At 45.5% G+C, this 13,215-nt stretch overlaps 1 protein-coding gene across 5 annotated transcripts; it reads left to right on the plus strand.

The window, feature by feature from the left end:
* Positions 1-5,057: 5,057 nt before the first annotated feature.
* SLITRK4 (SLIT and NTRK like family member 4) lies at positions 5,058-12,222 on the plus strand. 5 transcript variants are annotated; one of them, XM_081564185.1, is made up of 2 exons: positions 5,058-5,198; positions 8,963-12,212. In XM_081564185.1, exon 2 carries the CDS (start codon positions 9,013-9,015, stop codon positions 11,527-11,529), a length of 2,517 nt encoding a protein of 838 aa, XP_081420311.1. In that variant the 5' UTR covers positions 5,058-5,198; positions 8,963-9,012; the 3' UTR covers positions 11,530-12,212. The 5 variants fall into 5 exon arrangements, with proteins under 5 accessions (XP_081420311.1, XP_081420310.1, XP_081420313.1 ...); XM_081564184.1 differs by lacking the exon at positions 5,058-5,198 and adding an exon at positions 5,543-5,720 and having other exon boundaries at positions 8,963-12,222; XM_081564187.1 differs by lacking the exon at positions 5,058-5,198 and adding an exon at positions 6,119-6,491.
* Positions 12,223-13,215: the final 993 nt, after the last annotated feature.

Here is a 13,215-nt window from a genome sequence, read left to right on the forward strand (position 1 = left end):
TGATCCAAAAGAAAAAAAAAAAAAGATTTTCACTGTCAAATAAGTTTGAGAAATGCTACATGCTCTATCCCTTTTCCTTTGTAAGTCAGAATTCATTTTTGACATGGAATTTGCTGAGAAACTCTAAAGTTAAAAAAAATGTTTAGCTTTATAGAATCAAGGGTCTTTTGAACTTAGTTGATTACAGAAATCTCTCTTCTCAGATTATTAACATCCTTTAATAAAACTTTCTAGAACCAGACACGGAAAACTGACTGGCTCAAAACTGGGAAAGCAGTACCACAAGGCTGTATATTTTCACCCTGCTTATTTAACTTACATACAGAGTATATCATGTGAAATGCCAGGCTGGATGAATCACAAACTGGACTCAAGATTGCCCAGAGAAACAGCAACAATCTCAGATATGCAGACAATACCACTCCAATGGCAGAAAGCGAAGAGGAACTAAAGAGACTCTTGATGAAAGTAAAAGAGGAGAGTGAAAAACTCAACATTAAAACTCAACATTCAAAAAATTAAGTCCATGGCATCTAGTGCCATTACTTCATGGCAAATAGATGGGGAAATAATGGAAACAGTGATAGACTTTATTTTCTTGGGCTTCAAAATCACTGCAGAGGATGACTGAATCCATGAAATTAAAAGACGCTGACTCCTTGAAAGGAAAGCTATGACAAACCTACACAGCTAATTAAAAAGCAGAGACATCACTTTGTCGACCAAGGTCCATATAGTCAAAGCTATGGTTTTTCTGTAGTCACATACAGATGTGAGAGTTGGATTATAAAGAAGGCGGAGCACCGAAGAATTGATGCTTTTTATTGGTGGTGCTGGAGAGGACTCCTGAGAGTCCCTTGGACAGCGAGGAGATCAAACCAGTCAACCCTAAAGGAAATCAACCCTGAATATTCATTGGAAAGACTGATGATGAAGCTGAAGCTCTAATACTTTGGCCACTTGATATGAAGAGCTGACTCATTGGAAAAGACCCTGATGCTTGGAAAGATTGAAGGCAAAAGGAGAAGTGGGTGGCAGAGGATGAAATGGTTAGATAGTATCACTGATTCAATGGACATGAATTTGAGTAAACTTGGGGAGATAGTGGAGGACAGCGGAGCCTTGGGTGTGCAGTCCATGGGGTTGCAAATACTCAGACAGGACCTAGAGACTAAGCAACAAGAACTTTCTTAGATTCCACTCAGAGAAATGCTAAGTTCACCATTTTTTTCAACTGCCAGAATATGAATACACTTTTGAAATGAAAACACACCAAATGATCTATTGATACCTGAATACCAAAATGAAGGCTTGTTTGATTTTAAATAGCAGCAAGACAAGGCAGAATAAATGAGGAAAACAATGAAATTGAAAGACTACTAACTAGGGCCAAGTTTTTTTGGTATTCTAATCATTTTTGGTTAGAAGTATTTGACTAAAATGCCTTTGAAATTAAGGATATCCAGGAGCTTGGTGAAATTTCTGGTGCAGTTGTTTATTTGCCTTGAAGGAGGGAGACACAGTATGTCAGCATAGTCCTATGGTTCCAGTTATATCTTTGCAAAGCCAAGATTAAGTATGGTGCAACATTTGGGAAAACTATGAGGCGATTACAAATCTGTCTCACAATATATTTTGGGAAGAACATCAACTTTGTTTTTCTTTCCAATTGCCATAAATAGTACTGGAGTTTTCTTAACACTTTTATTTATTTATATATTTGCTTCCTTTTTTAAGCTAGAAATTCCCCTTAGTTTACCATTGTCCTATATGGCTATCATGTGTAGTTCTAGGAGACAGAAAAGAGACTGCAGGGCTAAAGGACTGGGTTTTTTAACTATTCTGAGAGCAAAAAAAAAAGCAGAAGGCATGGAAGCTGTTACTTCTATATTATTCTTATGAGTATCCCCTTTTTCATTTTTAAACAGCCAACTATTTTATATTAAAGCATTCATTTTAATAAGCTGGATATTAATTACCCATAAGTTCCTAGTACTATTATTGACTATAATTTATTGATGTTCTAGTTGTACTTGTTTTCAGGCTTCTGTCTCCATACACATATGAAAAAGAACATTCCACAGTTATTGCAGTCAAATATAGTTGACTCTCAGAACAGTTTCTGAAGTTAAATAAAGATAGACATTTAAGTCTTCTGATATTTACTGTCCAAATCTGGCCTTTCAGCTATCACAGGTCTTGGAATGTGCACATTTTCAGGTAAAGTTTTTTGCTCATTCTATTGAATCTTGTTAACATTTATAGTAAAGGACCAACAATTCCCCCATCCTGATAAAATATATTGTAGCTTCCTGAATCCTTTGCATCTAGAATAAATGCCAACCTGTTTTGGTGTACATTACCACTTTCAAATTGCATTATACAATATAATGTAAATGTGAGTTCTTAATTAGCAGGATCTATTTTGTTTTGTTCAAGTGTACAACAGTAGAGGGATTTTTCAACCTACTGCAGCTGTTACCTATGGAGGAAACAAATCTCACCTTACTAAGAAGCGCTGTACAAGTGCATGTATTGTTCTGGATGGATCCTTTATTGTTTCTTTAGCCAGGCTATTTCATAATAGATTTTACTATTGAATATAGTACATTTTACCTTTGCTGCCCACTCAATTTCTGCTTCCAGGTTGTTTTTAAAAGAGAAGAAGATGAAAAGTTTAAGGGCAATGGAGAGTGGGGGTGGAGACAGGGTTCCTTATGAAAGATACAATATTTATCAAGGTCATAAAGAAATATGCTTTTATATCCATATCTGTTTAAATATTCACTTAAACAGTGTATGTGCATCTGTGTATACAGGCCATGTCCAGCAAACATTTGCAGGACTATATCATGAAGGCAGTCTCCAAGAAATGACAAAAATGAAAAAATTGAAACATATATGAATAGATCTCACTGATAATATAGAAGGTAGGAGAGTATCCACAAATAATGTAATAAATTCTTTGCTCATTGGGTTTTTTGGTTTGGATTTGAGGCCTTTAAACATCAACCAATTATGGTAAATGTTTAACTGTAGGAGTTCAGGCAGACGGCCAAATTCTGGTTTCAAAGCTATTGCTAGTTTTAAAGAGTTTCTCATTTTTAAGCAAGAGCATTTCTGGGTACTGGTTATATCGTATTGTGGGTGGAGCTACTGCAATGTGAATAAGCGGACTAGGCAGAACCTGGGTCCTGAAGACATCGGCCCTGCAGTGTTACCTGAAAGGTCCTGGGGAGATAGTTCCCATTTATAACTTAGCTTTATTTACCTAAAGCCAGTTTATTTCCACCGTCACAAAGTAAAGAGAGAGAGAGAGTTGTTTTTCTTAGCCGAGGAGTACCTACAAAAACTGCAAGGTTGGGGGAAGGGGAGAAAAACTACCGTTTTAGCCTTTACTGGTTAGGCAAGCCAGGTATTTGAAATACCGTTTCTCCCCCCACCCCCGCCCTCGCCCCCGCCCCCGCTCCCGCCCCACAGGTTCCAGTGCTTGCTTTCTAAGCTTATTAACTGAATTACCAATCTGCACGAAACTGGTTTACACGTTTGCCCGGCCTCAAGATAGCCCTACCCTCCTGTGGCAGCACCAACAAATGGGGCCTGGCCCGTCCACACGCTGGGTTTGCAACCTCCGGATAGCTGAGATTCAATCCTAAAGCCTCTCTGGTATAGACATGACAATGACAGGGCTACTGAAGTGACTTTTCTTAGTCCATTTCATCTCCCTTCCTGTCTCCCCTAGGTATCCCAGAGGTCTCTTTCCTTTTTCTCTTACCAGACCCTTCCGCGCAGCCCCCAAACTCCAAACCTTGCCCCCCTTCCCTAAAGTCTCCCATTCACTGCCACCCTCCCCGAACCAAAGTCCCCTCCCGGTCACCACCAAAGCCCGGAGAAGTGGATTGCACACAATGCCTCCCTTATAGGGCTTGAGCTGGGAACTGGGCATGCTCAGTAGCCAAAGCAGTTTTTTTTTTCTTCTTCTTCTTCTTCTTTTGGTCGCAAGTGCGGCATCTCTCTCAGTCCCACACCTCTTTCCTCTGTCCCTCTCCCCTCTCCCCACCCCCAGCCCCTTAATCAACCCCGCGTAACCCGTTCCACACCGAAGGTTCGCAGGGTTCTGAGGTGCGGAGAATTAACGCGTCTCCTAAACCCACCAAACAGTCTCACTTTGGGCTAAAGCTTCACACTTTTGCCTTAAAGCCCCCAGCCCCTTACGCGCAGACAGGTAGGAGGAGTGAGAACACTACTGGCTCCCAGGAAACTGGTCCAGAGAAGGCTCCATCCAGGATCGCCCGCGACCGAAGAAGTATTCCTGGAGCCCTCAGTTCTGCAGGGTGACCATTAGCCAAAGGTACCGTACCCGGGGTACAAAGCCCAAGTGCGATTGTTGCCTTTGAATGCCATTGTTGTTGACTCACCACCCCCCCACCTCGATCCTGGAATGATTCAATTCCGCGTAGACTCGACGCCCCTATCTACCTCCCTTGACCCCCTGCCTTCCCCCAGGCTCTCCGCTGTTTCTTGGGCTTTGCCGGGGTTGTTGGTGGCTCGCTCAAAGGAACGCCCCGGTTGTGTGTGTGTGTGTGTGTGTGTGTGTGTGTGTGTGCGTGTGCGTGTGTGCCTTGGTTCTTAGGGGACTGGGGGAGGAGAAAGGACTGGAGTGTGCGTGTATGTGGTGGGGGGATGGAGGCTAGCGCGCCCGCGTTAGGCGACTGGGGTCTCTATGCGTGAGGAAAGGGGTCGCTCCTCCCTAGGGAGTGTTTTAGGAAAAAAGAGGGGGCAAGCCGGGAGGAAAGTGCGCTGTCTTTCCCGGCGTGGGGGTAGAAGAGGAATCAAGGGGGGGTGTCTGGGTGAGGGTTTGCGGGAGGCCTCGCGAATGCGCGGGGGTCGAGGTGCTTCAGTGTTGGAAGGGAGGGCTGCGTGAGTGCCCAGGGGTTGGGGGGGAGTGCGGGGGGCGGGGGCGAGGATTCGGCGCTTGTATGTAAAGGTGCAGCCGGTGTGCTAGGGGCCGGGTGCGCGCGCGGTGTCTGGCTGGGTGCGCGCGTGCGCGCCGCTGCCCGCCTGCTAGGGTTGCTCGCTGGGTTTGACGGGCGAGCTGGCGCCGAAGAGCTCGAGCCCGGATCACGTAGAGACCATCGCGGAAACTGCAGCGCAGATCGCGGCGCGGCGGGTCCGGCGAAAGCCGCCGGAGTCCGGAGGTGGGTGAATTTCCAGCTTGGGGCTGCACAGACACGAGCTGCCTCTTTTCCCAGCTCGGCTCGGCAGCGCGCGCGGGTGTGTGAGTTTGTGTCTATGTGTGTGTGCGCGCGCGCGTGCACGTGGAGGGGGGCAGGTAGCTTCTTATTTTTAGTTTGGGTCGTGTTGGTTTGGAGCGAGCTGAGTGGCCAAAGCGGCCGTAGTGGCTACCTCCCCGCTCCCGCGCGCTCCCCGCTTGCCTGCCCACCGCGCGGTCGCAAGTCCCCGAGGACCGAAAGAGTCCGGTGTCCTTAGCATCGTTGCGCGCCTCCCCTCCCCGCCCCCGGGCGGCCGGGACGACAGGGAAAGTGTCCTGGTCTACGGCTATGTGGGCTGTCGGGGCCGCTGCGCCGGCTGGGCTTTGTTTTTTTGCGCCCCCCTCGCAGGCACTCTAGGCGGACCTGGATCTGGGGCTCCGGGCAGTGGCCCGCGAGCTGATCGGAGATTGCTGGCATCCCGCAAGACAGGGAATACGAGAGAAGCCGGTGGGTAACTCCAAAAACCCTGCAAAGCCGAGCAAGCGCTGGCAGCGCGACTTTGCAAGATGCCCAAATGTTGAGCTGATTTCTGGCTTGGTGACAGTAGCATTCTGTGGCTGGCCGGCGTGGGGGGTGGGGTAGGGGTGGGCGCGCAAGTGGGAGCCTGGGCCGCCGCTGTCGGCCAAGGAGCCACGGGGTCACTCTGCCTATGGCTAGCGGGCCAGTGACGCCCCGGTAGCTATCACCCTCGTGGCCCAAGCCGGCCACCTCTTCCCCCTCAACCACCGCACGCCCGGGTCTATCAGAGGCCGACGGAAACTCCAGCAGCTGCCCCCAGTGGGGCGGGAGCGCGCTGAGAGATGTATGCGCAGCGGAGCTGAAGGCCCCCGCGACATCCCGAGCGGTCCCCGCCTCCGCTGCCCGGCCCACGAGGCCGCCGCTCGGGCCCGGGGCCCGGGACCCGGGAGGGGGCTGCGTGCCGGCCCTGGGCACCGAGATGCGGCAAAACATTGCGGTACGCGCCATCGCCGGCGGCCCCTCCAGCTGCATCGCTGCCGGCCCGAGGTAGCGCACCGGGGGCGGTGTGGACCGCGTCTCTCCCCAGAGCACCCCCCACCCCACGCGCGCGCCCCAGGCAGGCAGGCGGAGGTTTCCCGGGCCAGTTCCCAGGGAGCCACCTCTGCCCACACTCCCCGGTCGTCGGCCCCCTGCAGGCCCGGTCCCTCCGCGCGGAAGCGGAGCGCCAGGCGCGGAGCTCCGGTAGATTCCGGATTTGTGGTAAGGCTAGGTTTGTGCAGTCCTGGCCGGCCGTGGGAGACGGGTGTCTTGCGGGGCAGGGAGAGCGAGAGACGGAGAGGTGGATAAGGATACGGGCCACCCTTGTCACCCCGAGAGATGGCTTTTGGTACTCAGCTCACACTTTGTGGATTTGCTTTTTCCTTTTTGTCTTCTCCCCCCACACACACACCATTGTAAAATGTACAGGTTTTAGTGGTACCATGTGAATATGAGGTTTCTTTCGCTTACATTCATTGCCCCTTCCGTCCCCCCTTTTTTTTTGGAGGGGGGAGCTCCTTTCTCCTAGCTCTTTTTCTTAATCTCTCCACTTCTGCATGGTCTCTTGCCCTTTCGGTCCCTCTTCCCTTCTCTCCTTGGCGGCTCTACTCCCCTTCTCCCTTGCTTTATCCTCCAGCTGCCTGCGGCTTCTGTTTCACCCGAGCTGCGTTTGGGAACTTCTAGCTTGTCCTTGCGCCCCCCCCCCCATTGCTACTTAAAGTAGAAATTACGAGGAGGACAGCTCCTTATGCAATTTCAGGTCTGTTGATGCTCCTTGTTCTTAAGTTTTGTACTGAATTCAGGTGTTCAGGTTTTTGGTTTGCTTTGGTTGTTTTAGCATTTCTTCAGGGTTGGGGGCAGTGCGGGGTGGGGGGTTAGTAACAAGAAATGACTCTAAGGAAGCAGAGTAGCTGTTGAAAACCAGATCTGTAGGAAGGCCAAGAAAACATGTGAGATTTTGATTTTACAATGAAAATTAGTTTGGATGATGTCATACTTTGAAATTATGACTTCTTTTTGCACTGCCAATTAAGCTATCACTGTGAACTGAGGAAATGCTCATCTATATGGCCACCAAGGAGCATCTCGGCAGTGCCGGCTATATTCTGAACCAAACTACTCAAAATGCAAATCTTCGAGGTGACTGCTAAGGAATTGTCTACCTTGAGGCATGTTCGGTTTTGCCACTAGCTGATTGCTCGTGGGCAAAATAAACAAAGGAGTTTTTGTGTCACTTATCTCTTTGTATCATTCTTCTCCTTGTGTGTTCCTGAGTAATTGATTTATTTAATTAATATTTGATGGTAACCATATTGAAATTCCGGACAGCTTCCCATTTGAGATGGAGGAGGCTCACATGAGTAAAACTGCATCGGTAAAATGCACAGTGCTTGCTGTTGCTTTTAATCTTTTCCATGAAGCATCACATATATTTGCACATGCATACAGTGTGGACAGAATTGGCAGCCACGGGTTAATTTGCTAAGCATGAAACTCCACTAAGTGACTCTTGGTTTGTTTGTAGACAGAGACAGGGGGTGGTAATATTTGGAGTGAGGTATTTGGGAACTGATGACTTTGAGGGCAGACATTGGCTGTGCTAAATGTATCTGGCGCTGCAGATAAAGCCTCCCAGGGATTGTAGTGTGTGAACCCCTCTTCCTCAGCAGTGGCAGTCTATGGTCCAAGTGAAGGAGATCGGCATCTGAGCCAAGTGTCAGTCGGCCTTGGGTTGAGATGGCACACAGAGGAATGGGAGAGGGTCAGGGAGGCAGGAAAGCCAGTTCTGGGGGAGTAGGGAGACTGTCTGGACATCAAGTAGGCAGTACGGGGCAAGCAGGTTTGTTTCCTGCTTTCTGGGACTCAAAGACGAAAAAGGCTTTTTTCCTCCCCTGTTTGGGAGATGACTGACAGGAAACTGGATACTGTTTATTTACCTGATACTCAAATGCGGCCATTTCCTACTTGGTTATTTTACTAAACCCTCTCAGGGTCATGTGTGTGTGTGTGTGTGTGTGTGTGTGTGTGTGTTTTAAACACAGTGTAGAGCAGTGTACAGGAGTGAACTGATTCATGGCAATGTGCTTACCTCTGGGCTGAAGCTCAGGCACATATCTTTCCAGGGTTTCTTCCACCTTGATCTTTTGACCATTCCCTCTGCAGCCACTCAGTACTCCCATCGCCATCCTTCATGGAACCCAAGGCCCTAATACCTCCTCTGCCTGGCTTCTTACCAGGCTGAAGCCTAGAGAGTAGACATTTACAGATAGAAATTCCTTCCTGGTGCTAACAACTATGTGGTGTAGTTGATATTCTGGGATCAGTCATTAGAGATACCAATAGAAGCTTGAGGTCAGAATTCAAGAGTGGAATTTGGTGGTCCAAGTTTTTTTTTTTTTAAATGCTATTTTCAGATTGTTCAGGTTAAACCATGATCAGCAATCTTTTTTTTTTTTCTGTTGTTTGTTTTGTGTTCTGCACATGTAAAATTTGTATCAACTACAGGCACAGAAATAAAATGTATGGTATTTTTGGTGGTTCTTGTTGAACTGAGTGAGAGTACTTGAAGTTTTGGGTGTCTTAAAAATACAAAGCTAATTATTATAGCCGTGTATTCACTGTGTTAGGATTTAAGCACAAATTCTTTTTCAAGTAAAGATCATTGAAAAAAATGTTTTCTTTTTATTTTTTAGATTATTTCTCTTTATTCAGAAGCATAAAGTTGTTTGCTGATTGCAAGAAGATGTTTCTTTGGCTCTTTCTGATTTTGTCAGCCCTGATTTCTTCGACAAATGCAGATTCTGACATATCAGTGGAAATTTGCAATGTGTGTTCCTGCGTGTCAGTTGAGAATGTGCTGTATGTCAACTGTGAGAAGGTTTCAGTCTACAGGCCAAATCAGCTGAAACCCCCTTGGTCCAATTTTTATCACCTCAATTTCCAAAACAATTTTTTAAATATCCTCTACCCAAACACATTCTTGAATTTTTCACATGCAGTGTCCCTGCAGCTGGGAAATAATAAACTGCAGAACATTGAGGGAGGAGCCTTCCTTGGGCTCAGTGCATTAAAGCAGTTGCACTTGAACAACAATGAATTAAAGATTCTCCGAGCTGACACTTTCCTTGGCATTGAGAACTTGGAGTATCTCCAGGCTGACTACAATTTAATCAAGTATATTGAACGCGGAGCCTTCAATAAGCTCCACAAACTGAAAGTTCTCATTCTTAATGACAATCTGATTTCCTTCCTTCCTGATAATATTTTCCGATTTGCATCTTTGACTCATCTGGATATCCGAGGGAACAGAATCCAGAAGCTCCCCTATATCGGAGTTCTGGAACACATAGGCCGTGTGGTCGAATTGCAACTGGAAGATAACCCTTGGAACTGTAGCTGTGATCTGTTGCCTTTAAAAGCTTGGCTGGAGAATATGCCATATAACATTTACATAGGTGAAGCTATCTGTGAAACGCCCAGTGACTTATACGGAAGACTTTTAAAAGAAACCAACAAGCAAGAATTATGCCCCATGGGCACAGGCAGTGATTTTGATGTGCGAATCCTGCCTCCGTCTCAGCTGGAAAATGGCTACACCACCCCGAACGGTCACACCACCCAAACATCTTTACACAGGTTAGTGACCAAAGCACCGAAAACAACAAATCCGTCCAAGATCTCTGGAATCGTGGCCGGCAAAGCCCTCTCTAACCGCAATCTCAGCCAGATCGTGTCTTACCAAACCAGGGTGCCTCCTCTTACACCTTGTCCAGCACCTTGCTTCTGCAAAACCCACCCTTCTGATCTGGGACTGAGCGTCAACTGCCAAGAGAAAAACATCCAGTCCATGTCAGAGCTGATACCGAAACCGTTAAATGCCAAGAAGTTGCATGTCAATGGCAACAGCATCAAAGACGTGGACATCTCTGATTTTACTGAGTTCGAGGGACTAGATCTACTCCATTTAGGCAGCAATCAGATTACCGCCATCAAGGGGGACGTATTCCACAACCTCACGAATTTACGCCGGCTTTATCTCAATGGCAATCAGATCGAGAGACTCTATCCCGAGATCTTTTCAGGCCTTCATAACCTGCAGTATTTATATTTGGAATACAACTTAATTAAGGAAATCTTAGCGGGCACCTTTGACTCAATGCCAAACTTGCAGCTGCTGTACTTAAACAATAATCTCTTAAAGAGCCTGCCCGTGTACATTTTCTCGGGAGCACCCCTCGCTAGACTGAACCTGAGGAACAACAAGTTTATGTATCTGCCTGTCAGTGGTGTCCTGGATCAGCTGCAGGCTCTTACTCAGATCGACCTGGAGGGCAACCCGTGGGACTGCACTTGTGACTTAGTGGCATTAAAGCTGTGGCTGGAGAAGCTGAATGATGGGATTGTCATGAAAGAACTGAAGTGCGAGACACCTGTGCAGTTTGCCAACATAGAACTGAAGTCCCTCAAAAACGAAATCTTGTGTCCCAAGCTCTTAAACAAGCCATCGGCGCCCTTCACAAGCCCTGCACCCGCCATTAGTTTCACTACCCCGTTGGGGCCCATTCGAAGTCCTCCTGGTGGTCCAGTGCCTCTGTCCATTTTGATCCTAAGCATCTTAGTGGTCCTCATCTTAACTGTGTTTGTTGCTTTTTGCCTTCTTGTTTTTGTGCTGAGACGAAACAAGAAACCCACAGTGAAGCACGAAGGCCTGGGGAACCCTGAGTGCGGTTCCATGCAGCTGCAGCTAAGAAAACACGACCACAAAACCAACAAAAAAGATGGCCTGGGGACGGAAGCGTTCATTCCACAAACTATAGAACAGATGAGCAAGAGCCACACCTGTGGCCTGAAAGAATCTGAAACCGGGTTCATGTTTTCTGATCCTCCAGGCCAGAAAGTCATGATGAGAAATGTCACTGACAAGGAAAAAGATGTATTGCACGTGGATACCAGGAAGAGACTAAGCACCATTGATGAGCTGGATGAATTATTCCCGAGCAGGGATTCAAATGTGTTTATTCAGAATTTTCTCGAAAGCAAAAAGGAGTACAATAGCATAGGCATCAGTGGCTTCGAGATCCGCTATCCAGAAAAACAACAAGACAAAAAAAACAAGAAGTCACTGATAGGCGGCAACCACAGTAAAATTGTCGTGGAGCAAAGGAAGAGCAGTGAGTACTTTGAACTGAAGGCGAAACTCCAGAGTTCCCCCGACTACCTACAGGTCCTTGAAGAGCAGACAGCTTTGAACAAGATCTAGGTCATGCAATCTTACTTCCTACAGAGGACATTTATTTAATGATGAAAGTGCCTTTTGTTGACTTCTCACTTCCAAATACTATATTATCAATAGGCATAGAGGCAGGTGTTTCCAAGGGTGTCTCATTAACTGTAGCTGCAAAGATGTGTCCCGTAGAAGAGAATTTCCTTAATAGATTTTGCTACATAAAACCTATACTGTGGAGTCCTGTGGGGATACTGCAAACTCTATTGCCAAAGGGATGCTTTATATACATAATTCACTGAATTTAACCTCAAGAGGCAAATCTGTTTTGTACCCCAATGCAAAACCTTCATCTCTTTGTGCTCTGTAAAACAAACTCAAGAAAACTGGTACCAGTGTTTGTACCTCAGCTGGGTCCTTCATCTTGCACGTAGATTCAGTTGGTGGAACTGGAATACCCCTTTTGATTTGTGGCATTGTAACAACTCTGTGTAAAGATTCTCTGAAAAGTTAAAAAAAAAAAAAAGCATGCCAAGAGAGAACATTCGATAGTATTTGTAAATCGGTAAACTTTATGGCCTGCATCTTGAAACCGCTGGATTTATAATGTTAAATTGTGCAAATATTTGTTTAAAATATACCATGCATTACATAACTATAAAGTAAATTTGAACACTTTAAGCATTATCTGTCTAGACATAAAACCTAAAAGAGAAAAAAAAAATCAACGTGAGTTACCTAGCGTTTGTGGTGATCTGAAGAAATACGTGATGTTTATCAGAATTAAACATGGCTCAAATTCAACTAATATTAGAGTTTGTTCTCAGTTATGTGAAATACCCACAATCCTTAAAGGTTGTCCAAAATTAGCAAAGTGCTTACCGTGTGAGCGCACCCAAAGCTATTTTTGTAACATAATTCATATTTATGAAGTACTTTGTATACTAAATAGGAAAATATGTACTCCTTAATCTGTATTTAATATGCCTGACTTGTTTTCCTGATCACAGGGAATTTATCAATAGTATACATTTAGACAGCAAAAATATACCAAACTGAAACTGAAGCTTATGTGTACAGAAATATTCTGGACATTGTGATCAGGTATCATTTAAAAACAAAACAAAACAAAAAAAACCACAAAAAAACCCACAAAAATAAAAAAAATAGTCTGTGCTCTCATTGAGAATTTAGCATATTATCTTCAGATTTGTTACCAACTGTGCATTTTAAAATAGGTTCCTTAGTTTTATAGACTGTGTCTGAGGCAATTATTTGCCATCACTTGTCTTGCTTTTCAGGATTCTATGAGCTGAATTCAAATAGTTTTCACTACGAATATTTAAAAAAATAATGAATAAGGTTAATAGTTATATCTTGTATGCATCATATCCTGTTTTTTCATCATTCTGACTACTATCAGATAATCAAGTAGAACAGTAAACATCATGGTAATCCGTGGCTATGAAAGCCACACTGTAAAATGCTTTCATTGGTCTCAGATGAGTTCACAGTCTGCAAGTACAAATGACATGCCACTGTGTTTGCTTGTGCTGTTAACTTCTAAGTCAAAATTGGTCAAAGGAAGGAAGCACTTGATCATGGGAGATATTTTAATATTTTTAGGTTCTCCCAGTTAGCAAAAGGACATCCTGAAACACATTGCCTTCTCGGCCTGCCTGCGTATGCATATTACTCGTGTTCCATCTCTTATAATTACTG

This window comes from Giraffa tippelskirchi, chromosome X (assembly GCF_054371585.1).
Source record: "Giraffa tippelskirchi isolate mGirTip1 chromosome X, T2T-mGirTip1v1.2.pri, whole genome shotgun sequence".
Lineage (NCBI taxonomy): Eukaryota > Metazoa > Chordata > Mammalia > Artiodactyla > Giraffidae > Giraffa > Giraffa tippelskirchi.